Source organism: Moschus berezovskii, chromosome 22, assembly GCF_049115385.1.
Source record: "Moschus berezovskii isolate FMDL1 chromosome 22, NW_MosBer_1.0, whole genome shotgun sequence".
Lineage (NCBI taxonomy): Eukaryota > Metazoa > Chordata > Mammalia > Artiodactyla > Moschidae > Moschus > Moschus berezovskii.
Window position 1 is genome coordinate 47,055,806 of NC_142481.1, and position 17,376 is coordinate 47,073,181.

Sequence of the window (17,376 nt, forward strand, 5' to 3'; positions counted from 1 at the left end):
GAGTGAACTCCAGGAGTTGGTGATGGACAGGGAGGCCTGGCGTGCTGTGATTCATGGGGTCGCAGAGAGTCGGACACGACTGAGCGACTGAACTGAACTGAACTGGGCCTGTGGAATGAAGGGATGTGAAGTTACTTTTTTAATGGACACAGAGTTTCAGTTTAAGATGATGAAAAAGCTTTGGATAATAGTGGTGATGACTGTACATTAGTATAATTAACAACCCCATATACACTTTTAAGTTAAAATGGTAAATGATTTTGCCATAATTTTTAAAAAGTAAAAGCTTAGATTTGAAACAACAAACAGAAAACAATGCTAGAGAAATGGAAGGTCACACTGTTAGTCTCATACACGTTAGTCTCATACAGATTTTCCTGGTCAGTTCCTTTAGTGAGGAAACACATGCTCAAAGTCAGAGGTCATGGCAGATGCCCTGCTGCTGTTAAAGGGCCAGCACAAAGCTGCATGCTCAGGAATTTTGAGGAAGAATACAGAGAACTCCCACTTTGAAGAGTGTGCATTACTGGGTGGGACAAGACAGAGTAACGTGGGTATGGATTAGCTCCCTCTGGTTGCCGAGAACAAATTAAGATCATAGTTTCTTTTCCTACCCTTGTAAGATGATTGAGCAGAAATAATAATTCATAGTACTGAGAAGATAGTCAATGAAATGTTTTCAAAATTCCTGGTGCCTGCTACCACTGGCCACAGTCCCAGATCTGGACTTGTCTTCCCAGAACACCTTCAGATTTTTATTACCAGGTCTGAGCACAGTATTTGGGTAATTTGTACACCTTATTCTTATCCAGGGCTTCCCTAGTGGCTCAGATGGTAAAGAATCTGCCTGCAATGCAGGAGAAAGGAGTTTGATTCCTGAATCAGGAGGATCCCCTGGAGAAGGGAATGGCAACTCACTCCAGTATTCTTGCCTGGAGAATCCCGTGGACAGAGGAACCTGGCGGGCTACAGTCCATGGGGTTGCAAAGAGTTGGACACGACTGAGCAACTAACACATTCTTATCCAAGAAATTTCAAAGTATCTTTACAAGTCTGTTGTTATATTTTGTAATAAGATTTGAAAATCCATTAGTGGCTGGAATGATGATTAGAAACTGTTCAACATTATTTTATGTTGCATTCTAACTATCTTTACAGTAAGACTGATGAGTACAATTATTTGCATTTTAAAGGTAAGGAAAACTAAGATACAGAAAGTTCAAATGCTAGTACACAGAAGTTACCCATATCCTCAGTTCAGTTCAGTCGCTCAGTCGTATCCGACTCTTTGAGACCCCATGGATTGCAGCACGCCAGGCTTCCCTGTCCATCACCAACTCCGGGACCTTGCTCTAACTCCTGTCCATCAGGGCGGTGATGCCATCCAACCATCTCATCCTCTGTGGCCCCCCTGCCTTCAGTCTTTCCCAGCTTCAGGGTCTTTTCCGGTATCTCCTGCCACCTCCCCTTCTGTTCCTTGTTTGCCTGAGCCAGTGCCCAGTGCTGGAAGACGTCCTCTAGTAGACTTGTCTTCTCCTATGACTCGGTCCAAGACCCGTATCTCAAAAGACCCACATCCGGGACTGAGTCATGGGAGAAGACAAGTCTACCAGGCAAACAAGGAACCGAAGGGGAGGCGGCAGGAGTCAGGACACCAAGCATAGGGACCATCCCCGGATGGACGGCTGCCTCCTTCTGGATCTTTTTCCTAAGATCACAGACATTTAGGGTCGGTGTGTTTGTCATGGGAGCCAACACAGGCCACTCTGTTACTCCCCCCAGCAAGGAAGGGGCCTACATCGGGATGTGTAGACCTCATCAGAGTTTGCTTCCCCTGAGTACGCTCCACAAAGACCAATGGTTGGCTAGAGTTTCACCTTTGCTTAGTCCCCCTTCTGGTTGCTTTGAGGGGCCAATAAAGTCCATAGGTGCATCTGCTAAGGTAATGGTCTATCTCAATGGTTCTGACCTTGACTACATGCCAGAATCACCTGGTGGCTTAGTACAGATTGGCTCCTATCCCCCGAGTTTGATTCAGAAGGTCTGCTGCTGATGGGTTTTGAGAGATCACATTTCTGTCAAGTTCTCAGGTAATACAGAGGTTTCTGTTTGGAACCACAAGAAAACCACTGTTCTGTAACTTGCCAGGGACAGTAATGAGCCCATTCAAAACAAGAGTTCAATTCCAATTTAATCAATTTATTAAATTAACATTTCTATAATAAACACTAGCCACCACTTGAGTGAGGCTTGTTACTGCTGTGATTATGTTCACAAATTAGGGACATTTTGCTTTACCCCTATTGGTGCGAATAAAATCATGTCAGTACCTTTTGGCACTTTGTAACTTAAAATTCTGTTGCGATCTGGGCTACAATTTGCTATTTAGGAGACCAGGTCTGCTCTTGACAGTAAAGCCACCATCAAAAGCTGCATTAAGAACTTCATCCAGGCAGCTTGCTGTGATGAAACTTAAATCCTGCCGGACATTGGCTGGGATTTCTTCAAGGTCTTTCTCATTCCTCTGAGGAATAATGACGCGCTTCAACCCCGCTCTGTGTGCTGCCAGCACTTTGTCTTTAATTCCACCCACCTGTAAGGAGAGGAGAACGTTAGGAAGGTTTATTTATGATCATCCTCAGGCCTTGAGATAAACCCTGACCTACCTTTCTTTCATTGCTATTTTAGAACATCCAAATCATCTTCCATTTCCTTAGAGCTTGAGCTGAGAAAGCCACTAAAAAGGTTAATAGTATATTCTTTACATTTCAATTAGCACCATACTAAATCCTATTAGGGCTTCCCTGGTGGCTCAGAGGTTAAAGCATCTGCCTCCAATGCGGGAGACCTGGGTTCAATCCCTGGGTCGGGAAGATCCCCTGGAGAAGGAAATGGTAACCCACTCCAGTATTCTTGCCTGGAGAATCCCATGGACGGAGAAGCCTGGTAGGCTACAGTCCACGGGGTCGCAAAGAGTTGGACACAAGAGTCGGACACAACTGAGCGACTGAACAGAACGGAACGGAAATCCTATTAATGGAAAATTCTAAACTTTTTTTTTTTAATTCTTAATTTTTGACAGGTATGAGCACCTCTTCTGTCCATGATTCCCTTTTATATTTCTATTCCTTTCTGTACTCACATCAGTCTTGTTTATAGGTAGCTCAGGTGTCTGAGATCACCCCAGCTGTCTAGGGAGAGGCTCTGAAGTGAGGACCTGGGGCCTCCTGCCGACCAGGACCAATGTGCAGTCATGAGTGAACCACAATAGAAGCAGTTCCCTCTGCCCCAGTCAACTTGCAGATGACAGACCGGGCTGGTATAGTGACCACACAGTGACAGTCCCTGGGCCAGAAGAGCCCAGCTAAGCCTCTCCTGAATTCCTGCCCCACAGAAACTAAAAGTAACTATTGTTCTGGGGTGGTGTGTATGCAGCAATAGATGCCACATACAGATAATCCCCCGGAAGGCGCCTCCCACCTGCTGCACTGCTGCCATCCTGTCGCACTGTCACTCTCTTTCCAGGCTTTTTCTTTATGCTGCTGAACTACACTTTCAAGGTACCTTCGTCAGAGAGAGTGTGAGATGAATGTATGGCAATGTCTATTCTGCGTTCACATTTACCTGACAGTAGGGTCTTAAAGGTGCTGTATGTCTAGTGTCATCAGTGAGTAAGCTTTGTCCTTGGTGACTGGGAAGTCATGAGAATGCAATCCTTTTTCTGAGTTGGTCCTTTCAATCTTTCTTAGGTCCTTTCAAACTGAACACAGCCTTCAATTCTAGGAAATGCTCTGTTATTTCCTTGACAATTTGTTCTACTCTTATTTTCTCAGTTTAGATGCTGGATCTGTCAGATTGTTTTTTTCTATTTTTTTCTGAACAGTTCTTTGAGCAATTCCTAAAACCATCATTTTAAATTCAAGAGCTTTGTCTTATTCTCTGTTCTTGAATTATGTTTTCTCTAGGCTTAGCAGGTCTTTTTCTTAAATGCTGCTGCTTTTCTCCATGTCTCATGTAATAGGTAAAAACTGAAGGCTTCCTCAGAGTTGCTGTGGCTGTCCTCCCCTGGGGGTGGGAAAGCCTTTACCTGGGTGCGATGTGCTCTGAGTGCAGGGGATCTAGCAGAAGAGCCATTTGTTCTGTGGAGATTCCAATGAATGCCCTGGTTTTTGTTTCCCATCCCCTTCCTGTTCTCCTGGTCTGAACCTTCTGGCTCTGACCCAGTGCTTTTCACCAGGTTCCTGCTGGGAAGAATGTCTCTACCTCCAATCCTGTTACATCAGTTGGGATACTTCTATCTTCTAGAACTTGGCTGAACTATCAGCTGATGGCTCCCCACTCATTTTTGACCATTATAATTTATTCCCTCACTTGGCTTACCATTTTGAACTAGGAAACTAACAAGTTTATGGTTAGTAAAGCACTTGTTCATTTCCTTTTAGTAGTACAGCTAGTGTTAACCACCAAGTCACTAGAAATGCAATAGTTCTGGGGCAACGTGAAGAAAAGAGATCAACATTCCTTTTGAGTACAGAACATAAATATGGTTTAGGATATGACTTCCTGGTTGAATTAAATTTAAAAACCCAGAGAACTGAGAGCATTTTTAGTGATCTTAATTGGTGATTCTATGACCTACTTTCACCATTACTTCATTAAAGCAGAGGTGTTCTCAGAATAAAGAACATTTCTTTTTTTCTCAGTTTGCTATCAAACCTGCTTACTATTAGACTGCTACTGCTACCTAATGACTTAAACCTCTAAATGATCTCTCAAGTTTTATGCATTTTTCAGTGTTTTTATAAGTAATTACCATGTAGGCTGGAGCCCCAAAGCCTCGTATGTACAGAACTTTTTCAACATTTAGCAATTAAGAATGGTGAGTCTTTACTACAAACTTTCATTTTGTACTACTTCTTTTCTATACATTTTTCTATCAATCTATCATTACAGTAATCTAATAGGAAAAGGAGTACGTCAAGGCTGTATATTATCACCCTGCTTATTTAACTTATACGCAGAGCACATCATGAGAAACACGGCTGGAAGAAGCACAAGCTGGAATCAAGATTGCCAGGAGAAATATCAGTAACCTCAGACATGCAGATGACACCACCCTTATGGCAGAAAGTGAAGAGGAACTAAAAAGCCTCTTGATGAAAGTAAAAGAGGAGAGTGAAAAAGTTGGCTTAAAGTTCAACATTCAGAAAACTAAGATCATGGCATCTGGTCCCATCCCTTCATGGGAAATAGATGGGGAAACAGTGGAAACAGTGTCAGACTTTATTTTTTGGGCTCCCAAATCACTGCAGATGGTGACTGCAGCCATGAAATGAAAAGATGCTTACTTCTTGGAAGGAACATTATGGCCAAACTAGATAGAATATTAAAAAGCAGAGACATTACTTTGCCAACAAAGGTCCGTCTAGTCAAGGCTATGGTTTTTCCAGTGGTCATGTATGGATGTGAGAGTTGGACTATGAAGAAAGCTGAGCACTGAAGAACTGATGCTTCTGAACTGTGGTGTTGGAGAAGACTCTTGAGAGTCCCTTGGACTGCAAGGAGATCCAACCAGTCCATCCTAAAGGAGATCCGTCCTGGGTGTTCATTGGAAGGACTGATGCTGAAGCTAAAACTGCAATACTTTGGCCACCTCATGTGAAGAGTTGACTGATTAGAAAAGACCCTGATGCTGGGGGCAGGAGGAGAAGGGGACAACAGAGGATGAGATGGCTGGATGGCATCACCAACTTGATGCACATGAGTTTGGGTGAACTCCGGAGTTGGTGATGGACAGAGGGGCCTGGCATACTGCGATTCATGGGGTCGCAAAAAGTCGGACATGACTGAACTGACTGAACTGAACTGAAGTTATCTGTAGGAGGATAGGAGGTCTCACAGGAATTTCAAAAGGTGAGAACTGGGCTTAAAGTTTAAAAACAGCTACCATCCATCTAGTGGTTAAGAATCAGCCTTCTTGATCCCTGGTCAGGGAACTGAAATCCCACATGCTACATGGGGTGACTAAGCTTGCTGCCACAACCATCAAGCCCATATACTACCCATGCTCCACAACAACAGCAGCCCAGGCACTGCACGTAAGACTTGTGCAGCCAAAATAAAATACACAGCCACCATCCTATTTCACACATATGCTATATATTTAACAATTCATTAACTAAAATAAAGCCTCAAATCTTCATCTAAACAGCTAATGTTTCTGGTAACCAGACTGGTATTTTTTCCTGTCAGCAAGTTTTCTTTTTTAGTGGAAGGGAAAACATAGGGAAAATCAGTTTTTCATTTGATCAAAATGTTAAAATCTGAATTGCAGACATAAAAAATATGTATTTAAAACTAAGCCATTCATAGGAAGATGGCAAACCACTATTAATTTAGATTTTAAAATACTATTAATAAAAATCTTAAATTAAAAAATTTAAAAACCATACAAATAGGCTTTCTCATACTTACTGGAAGAACAAGACCTCGCAGTGTGATTTCACCAGTCATGGCTACATCTGAACGCACCAGCCGCCCACTGAAAAGTGAGGCGAGACAGGTTGCTATGGTGACTCCAGCAGATGGTCCATCTTTTGTGACAGCTCCAGCTGGGAAGTGCAGATGGATGTCTGTGTTCTCAAGAAGATCAAAACTTCCAGAAACTTTAAAAAAGGAAAAAAAGATTTTGATGTAGAAAAATTAAACTGGTTTTCTGTTTCTCTGAAAAAAGAAAATCAAAGAGATAAAAATGAATGTTTGGAGTAAATAAATCCTTCAAAATATTAGTGGGCAGTATAAGTGGAGGTGTGGAAGAACAGCTTAATTCTGTTCCAAGTAGAAGGAAAATCAAAACAAACTCTTGGCAGCAGTTTCCAGCTCAGGTTCCCGTCAAACAGTCCTCAACTGGGAACTAGAATTTCCCCTGCAGTTCAAAAGCAAAGGTCTGTGCTTTAAGGTGTCAAGTGATCATTTAAAGCTCTTCTTTATCTCTGTTTCAGAACTGTGGGATACCTCCTGGGTCCTGATCCCAAGGCTCTTCTTTGCCCACAGCTTTGAGCATGCCCCCCACCCCGCCCCCACCCTGGGGCGGGCCACTCACCATTGGTCAGATGGTATTTCTTGGCGTTGCTGCGCAGCCAGCTGATAGCGAGGTGGGCAGACTCCTTCATGACATTCCCCAGTTGGCCGGTCAGAGTTAACTGGCCTTCCCCATCCATCCGACTTGCCTCCACAAACATGATTTCCCCGCCTAAAGGAGTCCAAGCCAAACCGATTGCCACTCCTGGTTGACTCAAACGCTCAGACACCTTGGGAGAAAGAAGGAAAATGAACAGTAAGGTCAACAAGAGCCAAGCACTTTTCAGGCTGACCTAATCACAAAGGCAGGATCCCCCTCAGAGGACCTGAGCGTACGCTGCACCTCAAAAAACTTACTACTGCGCTCAATTTGGAGTCACACAGGCATTCTGCCAAATCAGGAGGTTTGGCATTTATCAGAAACAGTTTTACCTTAAAGTATGTATGAATGACTTCGATGCTTAAGCACCACATGCCCTAATTTTCAAGGAACAAACACAATCGTTTTATTTACCTCAGTATTTTTATATTAGGCTGCATATTTTACAACACTCCAGTGCCAAACTTCATTTCAGGCAATCATGAAACTGCTACTCTCTTTTCAAACACGCTATTGAGAACTGTTAGCTCCAGAGGCCAAGAGGGAGAGTATTTATTAAAACCCCTGGATCGCACTTCCCCGCCACTCATCTTTACTTTTTCCTTATTGCTGCAGAGATGCTGTGAAGTGCTGCTTCACGATGTCCTGGATCCTCTCTGTGTGCTCGAAGGCCCACCATGCTGCCTCGCTGCCTTTTTTTTCATCCTCAGAAGCTGTCCATATAAATCTGAACAAACCCGAGACACAGCAATCTATATTAGATCAACAAATCCGCTTAGTCCCTTGCTAGTGTTGAGAATAAGCTCTCACTGCCATCTCAAACCGATCGTGTCACTCACTAGAGATTACGAGCCAGACACGTTAACACATCCAAGTTATGAAAACATATAAAAAGTACCAGTTGAAAAACAATCATGTTAACTTTTATTGCACATGCTGAGCCTTCAAATTTCTTTTCCTATAGAAGCTATGCATGTTAGAGGAACTGGGCACAATATATCAACCCAGCACTAACGCAAGCATGAGATTTTTCCACTGAGAGGTAACCTTCTCTCTAAGGTGCAGCAGAGTCTATAGGATGAGTTTCCGGTTAAAGGGCTGTTTGGGGGATGCTCCCTCTTTTTCCAAGGGGCTTAGATGCTGAAAATCCTGATTTTAAATGGATGTGTGAAATCCTCTGAAGCTATTGGGCACTTGTTTTTAATAGTGAACATAAAAGCCTATTTTTAAAGTTGGTTTTATATTTAAAATTTTAATTTTTTATTTAATGATAAGTTAGACACTGGGAAGGCCAGGCTGTAGTGATGGCTGAGCTGACGCTGTGCACCATGGATTTCACCTTCGCATCTGCCCTGTTCTGTATCTACTCAAGCAGAAAAATGCAAAAGAACAACGGGCAGAAGATCAGTTCTATTTAAGGAAAACACAGAAACAACTATTTATAAAAGTGTTCACAAGGCTTATTCTTGCTAATATAAAAGCAATTCTCTATACCTGAAAGACACCTAGTGGGTGGGAACTTGCCAGGGGTTCCTGTTTTTACTTCATGGCTCTTTTCTAGGGCTGAGTGACCCGAACCAGCCCTAAACAATTATCCTCAATATACTTAATCCTGTGCTAATTTAACAGGAAAAGCCATACTGTACAACTGTTAGCTATAACAAGAACAATTCCCCCCTTTTTAAAATAGCTAAATCCTCAAAACTCACTCTGTCAAAATAATATGCCCAAAGAATCGATAGTAAGATTCATGCTGATTATCACATTGCTTCAAGAAACCACGCCAGTTTCCAGCACTCTCCATCTACTGGAGAGTCGCGCTGTTCCGGGCAGAAGTAACTGGTGCATAGCTCACTGAAAGGCAGGAGGGGAGATAAGTACATGTGGCCACACCGAAACCACCCAGGCTCATAATCACTTTATTCTAGCCTGATGGCAAGTGTTCTAATACTAACCTGAAAATGGGACCAGTGACAAATCTGTGTAACTCAACAACACAAAGGGGTGGGAGAACCGAGGGCAGGAGCTGCTGTCAAACCGAGAATCTCGTGATGAGGCTAATAGTCATCCAAGACAGTCAGGGGTCCAGGGCCTTCCCTGGTGTCCGGTGGTTAAGAATCAGCCCTCCAATGCAGGGGACACAGGTTCGATCCCTGGTCAGGGAACTAAGAGCCCACGTGCCGCAGCGCCACTGGGCCCTTGCACCACAATGAAGAGTACAGCAATTAAGACCCCGTGAAGCCCAAACCATATATGTATAGTATTACATATTGAAAAAAAAAGAATCTGTAACCCACGAACTTGGAGTCATACTCTTCAAAGTCATTTGTTCTGAAATAAACAGTTCTCTAACTACCAAGCATCCATTTTCTAAGTATTTTTCCCTCAGAGATAGTGAGTACAAGTAAATATGAATTTAAAAGATGAGATATATGCTCTTTCCTGCTCCTGAATGCAGCCATCTTAAACTGTGTATAGAAAAATTTGTATTTTATAGAATTCCCTAATGAGATTCAACACAATAATTTCAAAACTACATCCACTGGTGCTTTGTTACCAGTTTCTAACTCCATTACTCGGAGAAGGCAATGGCAAGCCACTCCAGTACTCTTGCCTAGAAAATCCCATGGATGGAGGAGCCTGGTAGGCTGCAGTCCGTGGGGTCGCTAAGGGTCGGACATGACTGAGCGACTTCACTTTCACTTTTCACTTTCACACATTGGAGAAGGAAATGGCAACCCACTCCAGTGTTCTTGCCTGGAGAATCCCAGGGACGGGGGAGCCTGGTGGGCTTCCGTCTATGGGGTCACACAGAGTCGGACACGACTGAAGTGACTTAGCAGCAGCAGCAGCAGCAGCAACTCCATTACTGGATTGTGGAATCATCAATTATATTAGGTAAGACAGGCCTCAGCTTGATGCTTAGAACATTTTTCCCCCTCTAAATGTCAAGTTGGAACATGAGTATCTCAAGTTCATTTGTCATTCAATTTCCCTTCAAACTGGTGCTTCAGTTTCCTTTATCTGTTAACTAAAGCTTGTTCAAAGAAATGGTCAGTTTCTTCTGTAACAATTATATCAATCATGTAAATATGCAAACTGAGGAAATGTTTAATATATTTAATAAAGTTAATGATAGGATATGTCTTATAAAGTATGGTTGCATTCCTAACACTTCAGTGACAGCAGCGTTTAAGGAGCATTTGAGCATCTAATCACTGCCAATTTCACTCTGTTCTTTACTCTTGATTAACTCAATAGTGATATTTATTGATATTTGACTGAAATAGTAAATAACACACAACTCTTTGTGACCATTCCAAGACTAGACCAAAGCCTGCAGTTTTAACACCTGGTTAGTTACTATTGTGGCCATTGGAGGGATTAAATTTTTCCTTCATCCATCCAGGCTTTACTAGCATCTGGCTCCAGGCTCCATCACAGATCACAGGGATAGCAAGCCAAAACCTCAGGGCCACGACAGACTTACCTGCCTAACCACAAAGAATAAGGGGCCGCTAATCCCCCAGTACGGGGAGTGCAACAAGAGGATCTAGCCAGCTCTTGTCTACAGAGAGCCCTGCAGAGGCGAGGGCCCATGTCTGGGGAGCTGGGACAGGTGTCTGCTGGGCAGAAAAAAGCCAGGATGCCCTTTCACAGCAGAGAGGCCAGCATGTGCCAGGGACTCAAGACAGGATAATATCGTGGGCCTTCTCTCCAAAGACAAGCACGGCGCCTCACTAAACGCAAAACCTGCCTGTCAGACGGCGGTGGCTTGTGCGCAGGTTTGCCCCGTGGTGATGGTTACACCACACGATGGTTTCTTTTATAGCTCATATGGCATATTCCTGCCAGGGCTGTCACCACAGCAGCTCTCCATCTGCCAACTTCTGTAAAGTCTTGGGAGGAATATCTGATTTTTCTAGTTATAAATGTGTTTCGGCAGCGTTTTGCTTGGGGGGGCCCTGGGGTCAGCCTCTGGAAGCAGTGTGACACAGCCCTGTCTGGCCCAGCACCAGTGCTGCTGAAAGCCAGCCGCTTTCAGATGCTTCCAGTAAGGAAGGCCTTTCCTTGGCACTGGTGGTGGGCCAGGCGAGCGCAGCGTCGGTGCAGTCTTAACGGGGGTATGGCACATGGCAGGTCTGAATCAGAAGGATGGAGGAGGAATTTACTACCATGACTCTTTGGGCATTTCCTTAGTGTTCACACACCCTGGTTATTCCTAGCAGCTGACTGTGTCTGTCTGCAAGGAAAGCACGTGGATGGAATCTCCTGGAGTTCACCTGCATTCTATTCAGGATGCTTTTTTAACATCTCCACGTCTCTTCTTCCCTTTATTACTGTTTTTTTCTAAGGGTAGAGACATCTGGATGAGGACTTTTCATATATCACACTTCATTTATCATATTTCATACTCATTATGAATGGAGTCACAAATACTCAGATGACAGATTGTCAGGATTAGCAGACTGGACCAAACACACTCGTGGCTTGGATGACTGGTTTTCTGAGGCTGAAAATCAAATGCAACCTGGAAACCCTAGAATTTATGTGTTCTTCTGATTGAGGCACCATATTTGCAATCTGTGGGATTAAGACAGCATCCCCAGAGGTATATAGGAACTCTTCATATATATTTTTTTTTCGGGAGGGGAGTATGAACTGCAGAGTTGTATAATATTTATATAATGTATCTAATTTGTATGTATGTCAATATGGAGACATACACATATATGTATATGTGTGTGTATCTAATCATGTGGAGGCTTCTCTTGGCTTCACTAGGATGATAATGAAAGTGAGATTCTCATCTCACCCCAAAGAGGTTCACATAATCAATAAAAGTAACCATAACCAAATTTACCATTATTAATAGCAATCTCATAACTGACTAGCTCAGTAAGGTTCAACAGCTGGGCCCCTCCTAAATTCTCCATATCTGGATCCAGGCCTGCTCTGAGGAGGTGATCTGAGAAGCAGTCAGGGAGAAGGAAGCCTAGACTTCCTTGGGCGCCCACACCTGCTTCATTCTCTCCCATTTTTAAAATCTCTTAACACAGGGAGATCTTTTATTTTTTTTTTAAGTGGATTTAACTGATCTTGTTATTATATATGAAAAAGTGACTAATGATACTGTTCCTAAATTTGAAATCTAAACGAAGTTTCTCATTTGTTCAGGAACTCCTTTTTCAACCTGCTGAGAGAATTCTAAAGGAATGTAACACAAGCAGAAGTGTGCCTTCCTGTCATTGCTCCTCACTGTTAGTTTGCTAGGTCAGTAACGTTTTTTGGTACTAACATATTTTTGCAGACTCATCTTCAATAAAAGTAAATCACAGTAGCCATGAAATTAAAAGACGCTTGCTCCTTGGAAGAAAAGTTATGACCAACCTAGACAGCATATTAAAAAGCAGAGACATTACTTTGCCAACAAAGGTCCATCTAGTCAAAGCTATCGTTTTTCCAGTGGTCATGTATGGATGTGAGAGTTGGACTATAAAGAAAGCTGAGTGCCGAAGAATTGATGCTTTTGAACTGTGGTGTTGGAGAAGACTCTTGAGAGTCCTTGGACTGCAGAGAGATCAAACCAGGCAATCCTAAAGGAAATCAGTCCTGAATATTCATTGGAAGGACTGATGCTGAAGCTTAAACGCCAATACTTTGGCCACCTGATGCGCAGAACTGACTCACTGGAAAGGACCCTGATGCTGGGAAAGATTGAAGGCAGGAGGAGAAGGGGACGACAGAAGATGAGATGGTTGGATGGCATCACCAACTAAATGGACATGAGTTTGAGTAAACTCCGGGAGTTGGTGATGGACAGGGAGGTCTGGTGTGCTGCAGTCCATGGGGTGGCAAAGAGTCGGACACAACTGAGCAACTGAACTGAACTGAAAGCACAATAAGGGATGGTCATGTTATTAAAGCAAATAATAATGAGGCTTATAATAAAAATTACAGGGACTTTTCGTTTTGTGACTTGACATGGGTCTATGTGTTTTTAGGATGCATGGTGGTTACACAAACTAGAATTTGTTCGTTTTTTTAGCATGTACTAGGCACTATGGTCAGAGAAGGCAATGGCAACCCACTCCAGTACTCTTGCCTGGAAAATCCCATGGGCACAGTCCATGGGGTCGCTAAGAGTTGGACACGACTGAGTGACTTCACTTCCACTTTTCACTTTCATGCATTGGAGAAGGAAATGGCAACCCACTCCAATGTTCTTGCCAGGAGAATCCCAGGGATGGCAGAGCCTGGTGGGCTGCCGTCCATGGGGTCGCACAGAGTTGGACACGACTAAAGTGACTTAGCAGCAGCAGGCACTATGGTGGTTTTCCCAGATGGCACAGTGGTAAGGAATCTGCCTGTCAATGCAGGAGATGCAGGAGACTCGGGTTCAATCCCTGGGTTGGGAAGATCCTCTGGAGAAGGAAATGGCAACCCACTCCAGTATTCTTGCCTGGGAAATCCCATGGACAGAGGAGCCTGATGGGCTACAGTCCATGGAATCACAGAGAATCAAACACGACAGCACAAATGCATCCACACAGTACTATGGTGGGCACTTTATATACATTAACTCACCAACTTCTAAAAACTTACACAGAATTACTCCCTCGCATCAGATGACGCCAGCGCAGTCCAGGGGGAGGGGTCATCCCTGTGAGTGACAGGCCTCTTCCTCCTCCTGCTCAGTCCTGTTTGTGGTGGCTGGATTTCCCATCTTCACACTCTGCTTACTTCCTTGTATATTCAAAACCACTCTTCTCCCTCCTGACCACCCTGAGTCCCGCCATCATCCTGGGTGTCTTCAGCAAGTACCTGAGACTCAAACAACCTGGTCTCTTTGTCTCTAAACACCCCCTTGACCCCCAACATACTCCTCAACCTAATCCAGCCACCCTTTTCCCGGTTCTGACTGCCAACAGAAGCCATACAACTTCTGAAATCTGAATTCCACCACTCCCTTCCCTGACCACTCACTTTCTTATCCTTCCAGCTCACTTGTATTCAAGACCACCAACTCTACTCATGTATACACCTTGTGTTATACACCAGCTCTGTCCCGGCCTCACCGCTCTCCTTGGGCACTGAGACGCCTTTGTCCCAGCGCTATCACCTCTTCTGTGGCCATTTCTCCATCACCTGTCGCACAAATACCTCCTCCCATAGCACTTTCCCAGAGACTGCTCCTGGGGTACCAGCTCTCTCTCCAGCAGACTCAGTCCAACTCTGTGGGATTATTCTGATTAGCGAACAGGCTGCCATGTGTAACCCCCTCCCTCTGACCTCCACTGTCCCTTCCAGCCACCTCACTTGTGTGTGGTCCATCACAGTCAAACTGCAGAAGCAGTTCCCGGCAACCTCCTTCTACTCCCCACCGCCCAGACCCTCTTCACACACTGCATCACTCCCTGCAAACAGGCTCTGTCAAGGTCGCCCACAGCCTCCACGCTGTCAGATCCAGGACACAGACAGCAAACACACCTGCACATCCCCCGTTCCTGAGACAGTTTCCTCTTCTGGCAGCACCGCATCCTTGTCCTGCTCCTTCTGTTTCTCTCTGCTGTGAGGGCTCCTCTTCTCCTACGTGACCCTACCTGTTCAGGGCCTCTTCCCAGGCTCCCTGCTCTTCACGCCGTATCCTTTTCCTGGGACTTTAAAACTCCTCTATTTTCTAACAACTCTATAATTTATACCTCCCCGTCCAAAACAGAGCACCACAGTTGGTAAGAATAGAAGTGAAACTCTGAGGTAGAGCAGGTATGCCTTTATGTTACATTGCTGTACTTCAAGCAATTCTTTTGCAGCAGAGAGGAAAGGGCAGGAATCAACTTGGCTGCAGGGTGGTGCAGGAGAGTGGAAAGAATGCTGAATTTGAGTTGGCTGACTGGCTTCACTAACTGCACCTTCTGTGACTTTGCATGATTCATTTAAGGGTTTTCCTGTGTTTAAAATGGACGACCCCGAGCACAAAGAAAGCCCTTGTGGATAATAAAGAAATGTTCCATAAAGTTTTATTTCATAGATGCAAAAGTTGAGGCAGAGGGTGATGGTCATCAGACCACTAGAGGTAGAGAAAGAAACCCCCTGCACCAGCATAAATTCTCTCAGCTGTGGAAAAGATGAACAAAATGTTCCAAACTCCCGGACACCAGACCTTCTATTCTAAGATGCTATTTATAGATGGGAAAATGGCTACAGGATTCATGTTGGTAAAACTGTTCATATGTAACAACTCAGATGCTACAAGAAAAATAAAATCATCTTTGTAAAGATATCAAACAGAGCTGTTAAGCAGTGTTTATAAAATTTCTCTTTTCTGTCCTTTGGCTCTTTCTCCGCTAAAGCTCCAAGAATGTCAGCAATGCTTCCAAACCTAACAGGAGCAGATGTGGCTGGGAGAAAAGGGCCTATGGAACAGAAACAAGGATCCATCTTTTGTTTTTTCATTAACTGCTCTGCTGTAAATTCCCAAAGGACGACTGACAGACTGTTCTGAAAGCCAAGAGCAAAAAGCCCGCTGGACACGCGGGAGCAGAACCTGTCTCCATCGTCACTTGCAAAATCACTGGGTTACTCGGAACAGGAAACAGCTTTCTCAACCAAGATAAGTTTTGCTCCACTTCTTTCAACACTTCAAAATTTAAATCCACAGTATCTTAAGAATTCAAATAAGCAAATTAATGTTTCTGATTCTACTGTTCAGGACCACATTTACTGTCAAGAGTAAATGTGTTCTGTCCTTGTAGCTGATCGCTTTGTAGAGGCTCATTAGCTAAATGATCAGCTCAGAGTTTAAACAGATAAACAAGATGGCTTTGGGAATTATTTCCCCTCAGTTTTAAGATTTGAGGAAAATCATATTTACTGGTAGTGGTTTCAAATGTTGGATGGGAGATTGTCTTCTGCTTAACGTACCAGATATATCGTCTGAAATTTCTTTTCCTTTATACAGAAAAGGTGATGGGAAAGCTTCTGAAGAAAGATGCTAGTAAGTTCAGTAGTAACATACGTATTTTTCTAGTAACTGCTTCATGAAAGCTTATGTAAGCATCCTATGAAGTACATCACCATACCTCAGTAATCACAGCTTCAAATACCTATTTCCACCCAGCTGCCTTGACTCGGTCCTGCTCCCAGGCCACTATGGCTTGGCATCCCGCTATGGGGGATGGTTAGGGGAGCGGGAACAGCATAGAGCTGGACTTGCATGTGGGTTTAACCTGAAAGGAACTAGTAGTAACGATGGAAGAACAGATCCTGAAAGAAGTCATCTGGTCTGCACGAGAGCAGCCTGAAGCTAAAGCCAGGCTCATGTCCTTAGGTATTATGTACCAGGCTGTTTCCCTACCGCCTTCTGCCAAGCCTTTGATAGCCCAGAGGAAGAATCCTTAATTAAAGCACATGGATAGGAATATAGAATTTCCAAGGAGGAGAGTCAGAGACACTGTTCTTAAAATGGAACTGAATGAAAAGAAAAAGATCAGACTGGGTTTCTAGAAGAGCACCCAGGCAGGGTCTCTGGGGCTCTGCAAAAGCCCTGTGTATTATCACGTTGTGCTGTGCTAAGTTGCTTCAGTCATGTCTGACTCTTTGCAACCCCAAGGACTGTAGCCTGCCAGGCTCCTCTGTCCATGGGATTCTCCAGGCAAGAATACTGGAGTGGGTTGCCATGCCCTCCTCCAGATCTTCCCAATCCAGGGATCAAACCCACATCTCTTAGGTCTCCTGCACTAGCAGGCAAGCTCTTTACCACGAGTGCCACCTGGGCAGCCCTGTTATCACATTAAGTACCGACATTTAATACTAGAGAGAAAACAAGTTTCCAATCTGAAGACGAAATTCAGCCTCACCAAATAGCCAAACCTATTTCCCCCCCCAATCTATTAGGCAACCAACAGAGTTAACAGGTGGGTATCAACAAAGAAACGAGAATGCTCACCTCCATTTCATACATAGGGGGCCCGAGGATGTCTTTCAGAGCATGGAAGTCAATCAAAATTGGCATTTCAGGTGGGAGAGCAAAGTCGGTAGTGTCACTGACAGCGCTGGATTTTCCATCTTCTAAGATGTGTTCTTTGCAACCTAAGGGAGAAGAATTTACTCAAGAACACTCAGAGATGTGCAGAATGAAAATTCATTAACAGTAAACATCAAACAGAAGCTCAGTGGATTTCTAGTAGTTCAGT

The 17,376-nt window shown here is 43.9% G+C and overlaps 1 protein-coding gene across 1 annotated transcript in view; it reads right to left on the bottom strand.

Moving 5' to 3' along the window:
* Positions 1-2,174: 2,174 nt before the first annotated feature.
* Positions 2,175-17,376, bottom strand: part of LONP2 (lon peptidase 2, peroxisomal) — a 90,091-nt gene continuing 74,889 nt past the window's right edge. The window contains exons 12-15 of the mRNA XM_055412827.2: positions 17,130-17,272; positions 7,103-7,310; positions 6,475-6,665; positions 2,175-2,593 (exon numbers count right to left, since the gene is read on the bottom strand). Coding sequence (XP_055268802.1) covers positions 2,372-2,593; positions 6,475-6,665; positions 7,103-7,310; positions 17,130-17,272 — 764 coding nt within the window. The 3' untranslated portion in view covers positions 2,175-2,371. The remainder of the gene's footprint in view (positions 2,594-6,474; positions 6,666-7,102; positions 7,311-17,129; positions 17,273-17,376) is intronic.